The sequence below is a fragment of the Mastomys coucha genome, unplaced genomic scaffold (assembly GCF_008632895.1).
Source record: "Mastomys coucha isolate ucsf_1 unplaced genomic scaffold, UCSF_Mcou_1 pScaffold14, whole genome shotgun sequence".
NCBI lineage: Eukaryota > Metazoa > Chordata > Mammalia > Rodentia > Muridae > Mastomys > Mastomys coucha.
In genome coordinates, this window is record NW_022196896.1 from 20,724,981 (window position 1) to 20,740,043 (window position 15,063).

A 15,063-nucleotide genomic window follows, 5' to 3' on the forward strand; every position below is an offset into this window, starting at 1 on the left:
AGACAGAGAGACAGAGAGACAGAGAGACAGAGAGACAGAGAGACAGAGACAGAGAGACAGAGAGACAGGGGGGGGCAGATCGTAGATCGTAGAGGGAGGAGCCGGCGGTGGGAGGAGCCGGCAGAGAGAAGAGCTTGCAGAGGGAGCAGCCGGCGGAGGGAGAAGCCGATTGTGGGAGGAGCCGGTGGAGGGAGGAGATTGCAGAGGGAGGAGCCGACAGTGGGAGGAACCGGCAGAGAAAGGAGGTTGCAGAGGGAGGAGTCTGCGGAGGGAGAAGCCCGGGTAGGAGACGAAGCCTGAGTTGGTGAAGGTCGGAGCCCGCCCAAGGAGGAGCCGGCGGAGGGAGGAGCCCGCGGAGCCCTGGAGGAGGGCGGAGGAAGGTCCGACTCGGCGCGGCCGCTGACCCGACGGGCTCCCAAGCACAGCCGGCCGGGCCGGAACTGCAGTGGCCGCGCGGGAATGGGCCGCCCCGGGACCTAGCGCGGCGCAGCACGGGCCGCGGCCAGCGTCGAGCGGAGCCACCGCGCAGCCGGAGCCATGAACGGGGACGCCATCTGCAGCGCGCTGCCCCCCATCCCCTACCACAAGCTCGCCGACCTGCACTACCTCAGCCGGGGCGCCTCTGGCACCGTGTCGTCGGCACGACACGCGGACTGGCGCGTGCGGGTGGCAGTGAAGCACCTACACATCCACACGCCGCTGCTCGACAGGTAGGGCGCCGGCGCGGGGCCCCACGCCGTCGCGGGCTGGGTGGTCCACAGCCCGGCCGCATGACCGCGATGCGCCGGCTCCGCTCCGCCGCGGCGAGTCTTTAAGCCCAAGGGAGAAAGAAACTGTCCTGGACGTGCGTCAGACTTTGCAACTCGCCCTGCCTCTCCTCCCCTTCCGAGGTGTTCCCACTCTCCAAAAACCTGCAATCACGGCCACCTCTAAAAACCTGTTTATTGAACCCGACGTGTGTTGGTACAGTGCTTGTGGGCTTTGCTCTGTTATAGCTAGCTGTTAGCCACAAGAGCTGTGGAGCTCTGGATACTGCTCTTGGAAACGAAGTACGCAATGACTACAAAATACACACCGGATTTTGAACATTTAGCACTAAATATGTATATATGTACATATATATATATACGTATATATATGTACATACATATCGGTGTTTTTATATTGATAAAACATCAAAATATTTTTCTAGAGTTGTATGTGTGTTTCGCTCCTGCTTCTGAGCCTGCATATTATGGCTTGGTTTAGTTTGATTTGGTTGGTTTTGTTTTCTTTGTGGTTTATTACGTGCACTCTTGAAGTTCAGATATCAAATTCTACATTACCAGTTGTTATTCGAGCACTTGCTTTGGAAGTTCCCAAAGGAAGTGTGCACTGTTTTTGTAACAGTAAAATGAATCAAAGGCTATTAAATGGTCAAAATTTGTAAAGATTAAAAAAAGTTTTGACCGTCCCATGTCCTGGTATTATTCAGAAGAAGAAACAAAGAAAAAAAGCGTTGGTTTCTGTTTCCAGGAAAACATTACAACGAAATACCATAGATCTGTGGCTATGTGTTAGTCAGTGGGTCTAGTCAGAACTGTTGCGTCTCTGTCTCTCTTCTTCAGAACCGGGCCTTCATTCAGTTCTTTGTGCACTTGCTAACATTGGTAGTTACAATGTTCTCTTCTCCTGCTGGATAGAGTCTGAAACTACAGAGATCATAGTGGCCCTGTTGGTCGGAGGCTGTTAATGCTGGGTATCAAGGGCAGATCCAGCATCAGATAACTAACTCTCTTAATTCAGCCCTGGTAGAAGGTTGGACTTTCATCTGCCTGTAGCTTCCCCTCCTCACCCACCACCCTTCGCCTCCCCTCCCCCACCCCCCAGCTCCCCCAACCCGCTCCCCTGCTATGGGATAGATCACATTGTGGTAGTCTGTGGAGTCAACTTTAAAGGGAGGTTGGTTAGTAACCAAGCAAACAAATAGTCTATGGAAATGTAGCACTAATAGACCAGTAAGTATACTAAGGCTAATTGATTTCATACTTTTTATTCTGCTTTTCAAGACTTGACTTTACCTAAGTTTTGTTTGTGCCATTCGTAGGCCAGGAGATAAAGATGGAGAAGATGGTGTTGCTTTCCCGTATCCACCAATCACTTCATAGTGTAATTTCGTTGAAATGGATAGGTCATTGCCTTTATAAGACCAACAAAATCCCCTTGCCTTACTGCATTGCATTCTTTTATCTTGCTGTCTGAGATCTGACCACGAGCACAGACCTAGGCTTATGCAACTGACTCTGAGGGTGTCTTACTTCCTTCCCTATAAAATATGAATAATAAACACTGTATGTATATTTGTTGTGCTCTGATGTGGATAATGTACCCATTGTTTTTTAAGATTACCTGAAAAGAAAATAAGTTTATGTGACGTTGCATATTATTTTAATGATTAGTGAGTCACTCTCTATAGGCAATGAGTGGGCCATTGGCTATAGCAGTCTTCCAGCCTGATGACTTCCAGGACTGATGACTCCTATTGGTTGTTCAAGTACCTTAGAGATGGATAGCTGTTTCCTATTGACGTTTTGAGTTGGGTCATTTTTGTGATATAATTCTGATGCTGTATTTTTGCATTTTAAGTTGTTAAAAGTCTTTCGCTTTTATTTTCCCCCTCAATCTTGTTGAATTCTAACAAACTATCCTATTTGCTTTCTTCATCAAACAATGAAATAGAAAAACACAGACTTTACAGTACCAGGGCTACAATTTAAATCTGACTTAAACCCTGTCACTTTGTATAGTGGTCACCAAAGGATCATTCATTTTTCTGACTGTAGATGCTCCTGTATGTGGAACAGAGAGAATGAAACCAGCTTTAGAGAGTTGATTCAAGGGTTAGAGTGCATATACAATGGCTAACAGAGGGGACGAATACATCATGCCTTTTCATGTGTGTATGTACATACATGTATTTGTATTAGTATATACACATAGGAGGTGAATGTTCTAGTCTAAGTGCTTGATGTGTAAGCCAGAGGTCAACTTTAGGCATTGCTCCTCAGGACCATTAAGTAAGTGTGTGTGTGTGTGTGTGTGTGTGTGTGTGTGTGTGTCTTTAATGTTTTGGAGTGTTTATTGTTGTTGGCTTTTTTATGTGTGTTCTTAGGGATTAAAATCAGATTCTCCTGCTTGTGTGACAGTCACTTTACCAACCGTGCTGTCTCCTAGTCCCTTATTTCATACTTTGGACAGAAGGAGGAAAGGCTGTCTTATATGTGTGTGTCACTGGAACCTCCACCCTGTGCCCTCTCGTCTCAAGTGTCCAAGAATCTTCGGGTTCATCCTGTAAGGTACTACACAGGAACTGTCTTGTTGACCCATATCTCTTGAGGCAAATACAGAACTTGAGAAACTGAAGTTTAAATAGGCTTCACAGACTGATAGAACTGGTTTCTCTTCAGTCGAGGTAAGGGACAGAGAATAGAGAAACTTTGCTTTATGTTGTCTTGCACCTCTTGAATTTAAAAGCATAAACTATTTTGCCCACTCCAAGACTTAAGAACTTCTGACTGTGGTTAGGTATGTGTCCGTGTGTCTCTCTGTGTGGTTTAAGTAGTCTGGTCAGGAATGTCTGTGGGTATTCTTATTTCAACAGCCATTCGTCCAGAGCTCAGGTTTCATAAGAGCCAACTAATCATGACTTACCCAATAGGCTTCTCCTGGAAGCATTTCTATTTATGTCAGCGCTGCCAACACCCAGGCGTCTGTGGAAATGATGATGGCATCAATATTAGCTCTCCCCCATTGCTTTTGTTTCTTTAAGTCCCTTGTAGCCAGTCCATCCTGGCATCTGCCGTTCTTTTCAGTGTTTCCTTTTGTCTCTCCACTACTTTATCGTTTCAGGCTCTCCTTGCTTTGTATCTGAAATATTGTTATACTCTTCAAAGTTATTCTCCCTTCTCCTAATCCCATATCCTGCTACCAAAATAATTATCTTTAAACCTCCTTTTACTGATTTCTTTTCTCTTGCTGAAAACCTTGTATTGCACCTGACTGTCAGACAATGTGGTTTTGGGCATCTTAGGATCCCAACATGTCTTTTATTGCCACCCTCCTCTTACATACACTCTTTCCTATCTTAGCTCGCTTTAAACAGTCACAGTCTTACTTTCACTTCCTGAATCCATTTGACACATGGCTGTTGGACATGTACTGTGTTGGTGGATATGAGGCATTGTTGTAAGTCCTGGGGATGGATGCACACGTGCAAAAGAGAAGCAAGGTCTTCCCTTGTGTGGATGTACTTTCTGTGCCTTCTCTTTGATGTTGAAATTCTAGCCATACTTCAAGTTCCACTGAAAGTTGGCTTCTATGAAGACAGCGATGACTTTGTCCTGCTCAAAATTCTCTCTCCTCTGAACACCCCATAGTTTGCTTTTCTTATTTCCTGTGTGTGTGTGTGTGTGTGTGTGTGTGTGTGTGTGTGTGTGTGTGTGAAGTGTACCTATGTAGAATATATGGTAATTATCACATTATTCCTTGTATTATTTATTTCTTTTTCTTATCTGAATTATGGACCTTTAAAGGCAAAGACACCATTTTGTCTTTGTATGTTGTAAAATGCTGTCCATAGCTCTATTTGATGATCTCTTTTATTCATGACCCTGTGGCATACCAGTGGTTGGGCTATGAGTGCTTGCCTGTTTGCTGTTCTTTTCCCAAGTTTGGTGTGTAATTTCTACATATTACTGACTTTGATGTAGCTTATCATGATGCAGATCATCGCCTAAGCCAGGGGTTCTCAATCTCTGGGTCATCACCCCTTTAGGAATCAAGCAACCCTTCCACAGGGGTCACCTGAGACCAGTTGGAAAATATGGATATTTATATTATGATTCATTATAGTAGCAAAATTACAGTTACAAAGTAGCAACAAAAATGTTATGGTTGGGGTTCACCACAACATGAGGAACTGTATTAAAGCGTCACAGCATTAGGAAGGCTGAGAACCACTGATCTAAGCAATTACATCTGCAATATTAGAATGTTTTAGAATTCATGTTTGGAAAGCTTTTATATGATATTTAATGATAAAATGTAATATTCTCCTAATCAAATATGTTTCTTTTAGTCTAAAATAATCTCAATAATTGAATCAGTCCAAGCATCACTCATTCTAACATGGGTGGGTGTTTGGAACTTCCTCTAATGCTGTTCCATCTCTTTCCTAGAAAACGCATGGTAACAACCCATGTGCTACACTTTTACTGTTAGCAAAAAGTACAGTCCCAGACATGTGTAGCCCTCTTCCCAACAGTGGGTTATAGAAGTTATTTTGACTGATCTCTAAACAGACCAGTAGAATACATAAAGTGGATAGTATCTCTATTTTAAATATGGTCGAACTAAAGAATATAGATGTTGACAACTCACATGAAGCTACGTAGCTAATCAGTGAAAAAAAATCCAAGTTTAATTTATCTGTGGGCATGGTCTTTCTATGTTTTTCATTATTTGAAATAATTATCTTTTTTTTTCCTCTTAGTGAAAGAAATGACATCTTACGGGAAGCCGAAATATTACATAAGGCAAGATTTAGTTACATTCTTCCAATTTTGGGAATTTGCAATGAGCCTGAATTTTTGGGCATAGTTACTGAATACATGCCAAATGGATCATTAAATGAGCTTCTACACAGAGTAAGTACTGCTTTTTTCCGTGACTTTAATCATATATAGTCTGCTTAAACTAAATATAATATTTTTGTTCTTCATTCAGTCACATTACTTTACGGTGTATAAATACCAGGTAGGCATGGGAAGTGGAAGAAGTTCATACTATATAATCCATTTTTAAGCCATATTTTATATTAGTGATGACTTAGGATCCAAATTAAGTATTAGCAATTAATGGACCAAGTAAATTATCTTCAGTGACATGATACATGACATTTTTCTATAGCAGTTTGAGCCATTACTGACTTAATTCTGGAGGTATGAGTTATTCTGACTTTTATTTGTGAATCCTATCAACAAACAAACTTGGGAGTCCTCGTTCTCAAAATACCTGAATTCTATGTTTATTTTTGTTTGATCTTACACTGATTTTTTTTTCCAGTCTGCATTTTCTTTTAGAAGTCTTTTTAGGTTAGATGCTGCATTTTCTGAGGATTTGAGCTTAGAATTGCATAATATCTGTGAAAACCTATGGCACTCCCATCTCATAACTATATCACAGTGCTTTCTACGCAGGCAAGGGAAGGTGGGCACCACTATCAGCCACTCATGGAGTGACTTCCTCTTTGTTTCAGAATACATCGCATTCTATTCATGACTTGTGACCATCTGAAACAAAGACGGACTAAAGTAACTGGTGTCAGTCTGTAAGGTTTGTGTACCTGCCCCACCAATCAACTTACAAAGATTCCATAAATCAGGTTTTTTTTTTTTTTGTTTCTTGTTTGTTTGTTTGAGAAGTGAAGTTTAAGCAGAAATTTTAATGTTTTCTTTCCACATCCCTTTAGATACTTTGGCATCCAGGTATGGAGCCCATTGGAAATTCTGTAGCCTTCTCTAGGAGTATTGCTAACTCTTAGATGTGACCGTAAAACATAGATTGTCACTGTCCCCGTGACTGCGTGAGGGAAAGCCTCCATATGGCACTGCCATGCAGAGGCCCCACTATTCCGTTAAACTTCATAGTGTCTTGAAAAAGTTGCCTCTGTGCAGACCAGTAAAACATTTGCTTACTCCAAGGTATTGAGCTGAGCTTACGTTTCCCCAAGGAGGTAATGCTCTACGTTGGTGCTTCGTATTCCTTTTGGTTCTGTAGTCTATTACTGTAAATTATACACTAGTTACTCACAGTGGAATTTATCTTGAAGCACTCATCCATAACATCATAAAAGATCACTGAATGAAAATGGAAATATACTATAAAAACAGCCTAAAATATTTTCAAACACCTCCTTACCAATTGGTCACTGAAATTTAAGCAGATTTGTTTTCAGAATCAGAAGGCAGTTTTAGCACTTCCAAAAAAAGTGACTTTTACTTAGTATTTTAAAAAAAATGAGCCTATGGGTATGGTGCCTGATTGCCATTACCACCTTTTCAAAATTATCTGATTCTCCTGAGTGTACGCATCTCCTGGGAAACTACATTAACTTAATTTATTCAGAAAAAATTATTTGCAAGAAACTCAGGTGGATATAGGTTTAGAAACAAAGGTGTTCTTTAATTTCACAAAAGCAAAATTCTCAAAAGTTAATGTTTCAAGAGATAAACTCAATAAATTGTGTAATGAAAAGTGTGACCTCCAGATCATTGGAGTGACTCGGAAGGTACAGACACTTGCCACCCAACAAGACAACCTTGACCTGAGGCTGAGCCCAAAGCCTGTGTAAAGGTGGAGACAAAGTGCTCATTTCAGGAGGTTGACCTCTGATTCCCCCCACACTCACATTCTGGCACACATATACACTATAGTAACAAATTAATTTTTTTAGATATGACATGTTGATACTTAAAATAAATGTAATATACAGTCAATTTTTAATTGATGTAGAAATTATAGTGATAATTATAGTCTTAAATTAATATAAAAAAGTTAAAATTTTGAATGAATGGTTTGGCATGTCAGAGGCAACTATATATATTTTTCTCTGTGTGCATGTGTTTATGGGTATAAGTGATTAGGTGAAGCCATGGAACTGGGTAGTGGATGGGAGTGTAAATACATGTGCCTAGCTGTAAATACATACAAATAACTGAGAGCCATTTCTGCTAAAGAACAAACCGGTAATCCCATGCAGTTGCATGACCAATATAAAAAGAGAAATACTACTGCTTATAGTTATTATTAACAACTCTAAAACTTAAAATATAAGAATATTAAACAGAATGGAGAAGTTAGAGAAAGGAGTGAAGGAGCTGAAGGGGTTTGCAACCCCATAGGAAGAACAACAATATCAGTCAGCCAACCAAACCACCCCACCCCACCCCACCCCCGGAGCTCCCAGGGACTAAAACACCAACCAAGGAGTACACATGGAGGGACCCATGGCTCCAGCTGCATCCATTGCAGAGGATGGCCTCCTCGGATATCAGGGGGAGGAGAGGCCCTTGGTCCTGTGAAGGCTTGATTCCCCAGTGTAGGGGAATGTGAGGGTGGAGAGTCAGGAGTGGGTAGGTAAGGGAACACCCTCATAGAAGCAGAGGGGGAGATGGGTTATGGGGTTCCCAAAGGGGAAACTGGGAAAAGGGATAACATTTGAAATGTAAATAAAGAAAATATCCAATAAAAGAAAAGAAGAAAAGAATATTAAACAGTATCAATTGATACTATGTTATAAAGTTGAGTGTGGGTTTCATCTTAGTTTGTAATCTATTTTCTCATGGTTTTCTTAATTTTTAACTGTTAAACTAAGGTAGTACTTTTCATTTTATTTCTTTCACCCATACAAAGAAAACTGAATATCCTGATATTGCGTGGCCATTGAGATTCCGCATCCTGCATGAAATTGCTCTTGGTGTAAATTACCTGCACAATATGAACCCCCCTCTGCTTCATCATGACTTAAAGACTCAGAATATCTTGTTGGATAATGAATTTCATGTCAAGGTAACTATTTTTTCAGGGGGTGGGAGTTTTTCTGGGTATTTTTCTTAATAATTCTGAGAAAAGCTTTTTAGTAGTATCTTAATTTCTATCTTCAGTACCACCTCCCCGTGGCTTGGGGCTGGGACACCTGACTGGGTAGGTAAAGGAATGAAGTAGTCTCAGGCTGTAAAGAGCCAAGAGGAGGAAGCTCTTGGTTCCTGGTGTTTGCACAAACTGCCAGCTTTGCAGTGGGATCATGGGTTTTGCATTCCAATGGGTCTGAGGCATTGGGGGTTCTTAACATGTTCATGGCTCTTTGTCAGTAAGATTCATACACTCAGTTTCCCTGCATAATTAGAATACAGCTTCCAGACCAGAGATTGGACAGGGATTAGAGATTTTGAACGCCTTTTGGTGTGCTTCCGTGTCACCCATGTAGCCTTTTCCATGGAAAGCTTCTTCAGGAGCCAATTTCCTAATTGTTTCATTTTTAACCACTCAATTTTAAGAACCCCGTATATATTTTGAATATGAGCCCTTCATTCATCAGATAATAACTTTCAAATACTCCTCCACAACTTGTATTGCTATCTGTGTGTTTGTGTGTGTACTAAATCGTGGAGAATGAATGTGTGTGTGTGTGTGTGTGTGTGTGTGTGTGTGTATGTGTGTAATCACTGGCTATTCTGCATGTCTAGTGACAGGGATCCTCCTGTCTCCAGTTCCCCACTGCTTGGATTGCAGGTGTACCCTGCCACACCTGGATTTTTTATGTTGGCTCTGAGACATTAGACATGTTTGCCCGGCAGTACTTTATCACGGAGCCATTTCCTAGGCCTATTTTTATCCTTTTAACCAAGCCTGTCGCCAAGAAGAAACTAAGCATTTATCCAGGTTAGCACTCTCTTCCCTTAGGCACCATGCTTTTGCTGTCCCTGGTAAGGTCTGTTCTTTAAACTCTAGGTACTGGCTGTTTTCTTCTGTTTTATTTTCTAAGGTTTCTTACTATTATGCTTTGATACTAAAATCTCATGTTTGTTTCAAACTTGTTTTTGTGTAAAGGGCAAGGTATACTGTAAACCTGAATAGAATGGGGGAGCGGAAATAAGGAGTAACTTCCGAGTCATTAATACCTACTGCAACTCACTTTATCCTTATGCCTATTTCCATAACATACAGAGTCAGTTGATCTTAAATATTAAAAATGTTCAAAGAGACACCTATTTCTCCATTACTTAATAGAGTAGTTGTACCAATAAAAAATGTTAACAGAGAATCAAGAGAGAAATTAAATTTAAACAATTACTGAATACACTTCCTTTATCTTGATGTAAAATGGTAGTCTGGGAAAAGAAAGAAAGTCAAGCTTTTGGCCCAGCCTTCATGAGAGGAAGCGAGGCATTAAACTCAGACTATCTCATCCTTTCTACAAGACCTTACGATTAACTGTTAGAACTCTGAGTCCCTGTGAAAATCCCTATTCCCAGAGTAGTTACTCCATAGCAGAGGACTAGCATCCTTGTGAATAACTGATAAATGATCAAACTTCCTTCCGTGTCCATTGGTTCTACCTCGTTTTATTGGTAAATGTAATAAATTCAATTCTTCTCCAATACAAAAGTCATTCTAATATTTGGGTAGTGGAAGCCCCACTGCTTCTCATGTACACTAGGAAATTTCCCTTTTTTCTGCTAAATAGCTTTGCCTTCTTTAGTCAGTGCCTTGTGGTATGCTCTTTAATCTCTTGAATTACTTGAACGCATGTTTTAGCTTTAATCTCAAATTTTGATCCCTAGAGCTGAACAAAATACATCTGACATAACCTGATGAATATGTAATGGAGTCAAAGAGTGATTTTTGTACTCCTAAATACTTAGTAAAAGTGTCTTAGCCAAGCATGAGAGGTGAATGTTGTCTATAATTGCAGCAGTTGGGAGGTGCCGGCAGGTAGATGAGGAGTCCAAAGCCTAGGATGCATAGTGAGTTTGAGGACAGTCTGACCACTGAGACCCTACCACAGGAAGAATGAAAAGGGGGTTAGTAATTTACCAGTTGCCCTAGCCAGTTATGATGCTCAAATTAGACTGACAAGCAGAGGTCCTAAGAGAATTCTTTATGTCTATGTTGTTATTCTTGTCATTTTCATGTATTATTGTTAGCTACCTTCCATACTGTGTACTTTTTAGGATTCCTTTTGTACAGTATCAGATCTGTTATAAGACTTCAACCTCTATTCAGAACAGAGCAGCACAATGTAGTCTTAAGTAACCCCAAGAATCTCAGGACACATTAATCATGTCCTTCTGTTAATCTATACTTTTAAGAAATCACCATTTTCTTCTTAGGGACATACATTCTCACATGTACCATTAGAGTTTCTCCTTAAGACTCCTGAAGGAGCCCTGGGACTGCTTTTCCCAAGTGTCTCGGTGCCTTACTCCATCTGGGCCAGTCAGTCCTTTTATTATAGCTGTAGTTCCTAGTTCCTCACTCTATCCTGGGCCTATGTTTCCTCATATTTCCCACCAACTGACATGACTTTCTTAACTAGCATGATTAACTTGAGTAGTCCAGTTTGAAAGGTATGGATGCCTGATAGCAACTGGCTAATTAGTTAAAAAACAGAACAAACAAACAAAAGCCGCCTTTTCTTGTGAAAGATCTCATGCAGCCCAGCCCAGCCACTCGGACTATAAATTTCAAGAAGAAAACAGTTTAGCCTAGACTGTTAACTTCCACATGCCTAGCACATGCTGTATAGAAAGAAATGAGCAAATGGATTCTAAATCTTCTCTATATAATAAATATATCTGCTTAGTTAATAGTCAAGTGTGTTACTGTAAAAGTAAACAAAATGCTCCATAGATACAAGCTTTTAAGTTGGTGGTATGGTAGCAAAGCTATCAAAGAAATTTGTCTTATTTTATTATTTGTGGGGCACCTTTGTTAAAGTGTAAAAAATAGTATTCATCTTTGTAATTTGTTTTTCATGAATTCTTGCTGGCTTCTGCATTTTCTGATTACTTTCAATGTTTCCCTTTTGATAACTTAAAATACCCTTTTGTAAATCCTTCTAATGGTTTTGGGTTTTGTTTGTTTTGTTTTTGCTTTGTTTTTGTTTTTTTTTTTTAATCTTGGTTAAAGGATTGTCCCTTAATAGGATGGACACATGCAAAATCAACATTTTTTTTCCTTTTTTTAAAACTCAGACTGATATTCCTTTCTAAATTTTTTCTTTTCAGTTTATAAATAATATTTAGACATATACACATCAGTAATAGTAACTAGCTCCTATGGATAGTATGTCATATGACAAGTGTTCTTCTGAATCATTCCTTAGAAAAAACAGTTTGAATTTTCTCAACACACTTCTACAGGGTACATTACCCCCAGTTACAGATAAATAATGTAGGGCACAGAAAAATTAAACAGTTTCCTCAGGGTTACAAAACAATCAGTGGTAGAATCAGACTGTAAACTAGAATAGCCTTGATTCCAGAACCAGTGTTCATAACTGAAGCTTCACTGCCTTTAGAACCAGCCAGGCTTGGCTTTCCATGTTCATTAGCATGTCTCCCCTTTATCTTTTCTACTTAGTTTTCTTAAGCTTGTAGTAAATGTATGAAAGGTTTGTATATTCTATTTTTGATGAGGTAGGAACTGAAATGTTTATCTCATTAATCTAAACACAGATATGAATTATTTTTCTATACATACAAGAGTTAAATATTCAAAGTACTACTTATACATACAAGAGTTAATATTCAAAGGAGGGTGGAGCCCACCCTACTTTGTTAATTTCTTCAGTATGTATTGTTAGTCTAAGTAATTTAAATGTCTTCAAACTTTTTCCCATACTCTTTGGTCACCAAATAGTATTTCTGGTCTTACATTTTACCTTTTATTTTTAAAAAGTAAGGAACCTTTTAAGCATTAAGAAAATTACATAGCCTATATTATATAACATATATACAAGATTCAACCAAAATAAAGCTGTAAAAGGCATACTAAAATTTAAAAAAAAAAAAAAAAAAAGGCCTGCCATTGGTCAACTCCTTAGCTGTGCAATCTTGGGGACACATACATGATATATAGCCATCCAAAGTGACTCTTAATAGTAAGCATAAAGCATATAATGGTGACTTCTACTATTATAAGATTTTACTTATTTTAACATTTAACAACACCACTTCTAGAACAAGAATAACACCATAAAAACCTGAGCTGGCAAACAATCTCAACTACAGCTTCTTGCCATAAAACCAATATGGAGTGTGTTTACTTATTCGCATTCTGAAACCAATAGTTTCCTTTAAAAATGTATTTATTCTGCTAGGAACCTTACTAGTATATATAGTACATATAGTGTTATTGGTAATAGCACTTTAGTGTTTAATTTGATAAGAGATTGGAATATTAATAGTATATCACTTTTTTGGGTATGATAGCCATTATAAATACAGTATATGAAAACAACAGCAGTTGATTCTTGAACGTTTTTTAGAAAAATAATTATTTTAATTCAATTCCACTTACAGATTGCAGATTTTGGTTTATCAAAATGGCGCATGATGTCCCTCTCTCAATCACGAAGTTACAAATCTGCACCCGAAGGAGGAACAATCATCTATATGCCACCTGAGAACTATGAACCAGGACAGAAATCAAGGGCCAGTGTGAAGCATGATATATACAGGTACAGGGTATTGTTATTGTTTTAGTAGAAACATAAGATTAATCAGCCAGAATTTTCCAGCTACATTTTATAAGATTTTCTTCTAAGAATTTACAATAAAAATAAATTAGAGTCTACAATAGTTGATATTTTTCAAATTAAACCCTTTAACTTTAAGCAATTTCAACATTGTTTGAAAATATGGAGGATAAGGTAACTCTGAGGAGAAAAAAAACAGAAAGAAAATATGAACATATTTAGTTTGTCCTAGGAATATATAACAGTGCCAGAGGTTTTTAGCTTAAGTGACTTAGGAAAGCATAGATGAACAACAGTCCATAATGGTACTTACACAAACTGTTAAACCTAGTGAGCTTAAATCGGCCATAATGCTTAGATAGATAGGTAGGTAGATAGATATGATAGATAGATAGATAGATAGATAGATAGATAGATAGATAGATAGATAGATAGATTGAATTAATGCATTTAATGGAATTATGGTTTCATGTTTCATTTATTGCTACTTACAACCTCACAGTGTAGTGTTAAGCATAATTCATGGTTGTTAATATTGCTTCTTTGACTAGAGAAAAGGAGGATGATAATTTATTATGCACAGTATTAGAGTAAGGGAGCTTTTACCCCACGTGTAATTCACATGTCCCTTTAACCGGCCAATGAATGTAGTCAGGCTTCCTACACTTATTTTAAACCCATGCTATAACCCTTTGAAACAACTTTTTCTATCTTTAATAAATAATTAACAGTAAAAATAAAGGTGCTTTTAGTAAATGATATGTCTTGACTAGAAAGTTATGTAGTCAGCTTTTATACCTTTTTATCAAGAAAAGATTTTCTATTTTTTAATTTTTTAATATTATTTTATTTATTCACATTCCAAATGTTGCCCCACAACATAAATACATTTTCTTACTACTTTTTAAATCCAATGGCAACAGTTCATGTAAGTGAGCACTTAGTATACATTCATGTTGTCATATTAAAAAGAAAAATACTTCTTTTATTGTTCCTTAACTCATTAAATTCAGCTACTGAGGAAGGAGCAACAGAAAGAATTAATTTCTGCTACATGAAGCCTGCATAATCTAGCCAAAACTTAGCAAACACTGGTTTGAGTCTATAAAGACAGGCCATTTGCATTGGATTAGGTTAGTTTGGTTTGGTTGGTTGGTTTTTTCCTGTGTTGAGATGATCCTGTGATTCCTGTCATTATGTCTATTTATGTGCTGGAACTACACTTACTGATTCTTTTCCTTAAATTTTTTTATTATTTAAATGCATTTTATATATCAAACATTTTAATATATTGAGTATTTTGAGAATCAAATAATATATATAAAATGTGTTCAACTTTTATATTCATATCCTTTCATACCCTAAAAATATCATTAATGAATATTTAATACTACTCATAACCAAGGATCCTATATCTAATCTTGAATACTAAATTATTTCAAAGCATACAAAATATTATTTGGGAATTAAGCATAGTAAAAGAACATAAACTATGAATCATTAAGAAATATATTCAAAAACCCTTATATGATACCACCTGATATAGTGGGAGAATATTTAAAACATATTATATATCTTTGTATATTGTGTAACAATCAGTTTACTTAAAAAAGAGTATCAGTGTTTCTAGGAGATAAATTATTTTATCAGTAAGTATATTTTAAAATTTTCAAAATAGGAAAAATTCTTTGAAGGTAAACATTAAGAAAATGCTAAGCCGGGCGGTGGTGGCGCACGCCTTTAATCCCAGCACTTGGGAGGCA

General features: G+C 38.3%; 1 protein-coding gene across 3 annotated transcripts in view; it reads left to right on the forward strand.

Annotated features, from left to right (window-relative positions):
- The first annotated feature begins 7 nt into the window (after window positions 1-7).
- Ripk2 (receptor interacting serine/threonine kinase 2) overlaps window positions 8-15,063 on the forward strand; it is a 33,372-nt gene continuing 18,316 nt past the window's right edge. Inside the window, exons 1-4 of one of the 3 annotated variants that reach the window (XM_031366542.1) lie at window positions 8-710; window positions 5,531-5,684; window positions 8,452-8,607; window positions 13,125-13,282. In XM_031366542.1, coding sequence (XP_031222402.1) covers window positions 538-710; window positions 5,531-5,684; window positions 8,452-8,607; window positions 13,125-13,282 — 641 coding nt within the window. In that variant the 5' untranslated portion in view covers window positions 8-537. Of the gene's footprint in view, window positions 711-5,530; window positions 5,685-6,295; window positions 6,422-8,451; window positions 8,608-13,124; window positions 13,283-15,063 lie in introns of those variants that run through there. The other 2 variants (XM_031366544.1, XM_031366543.1) reach the window with 2 other exon arrangements.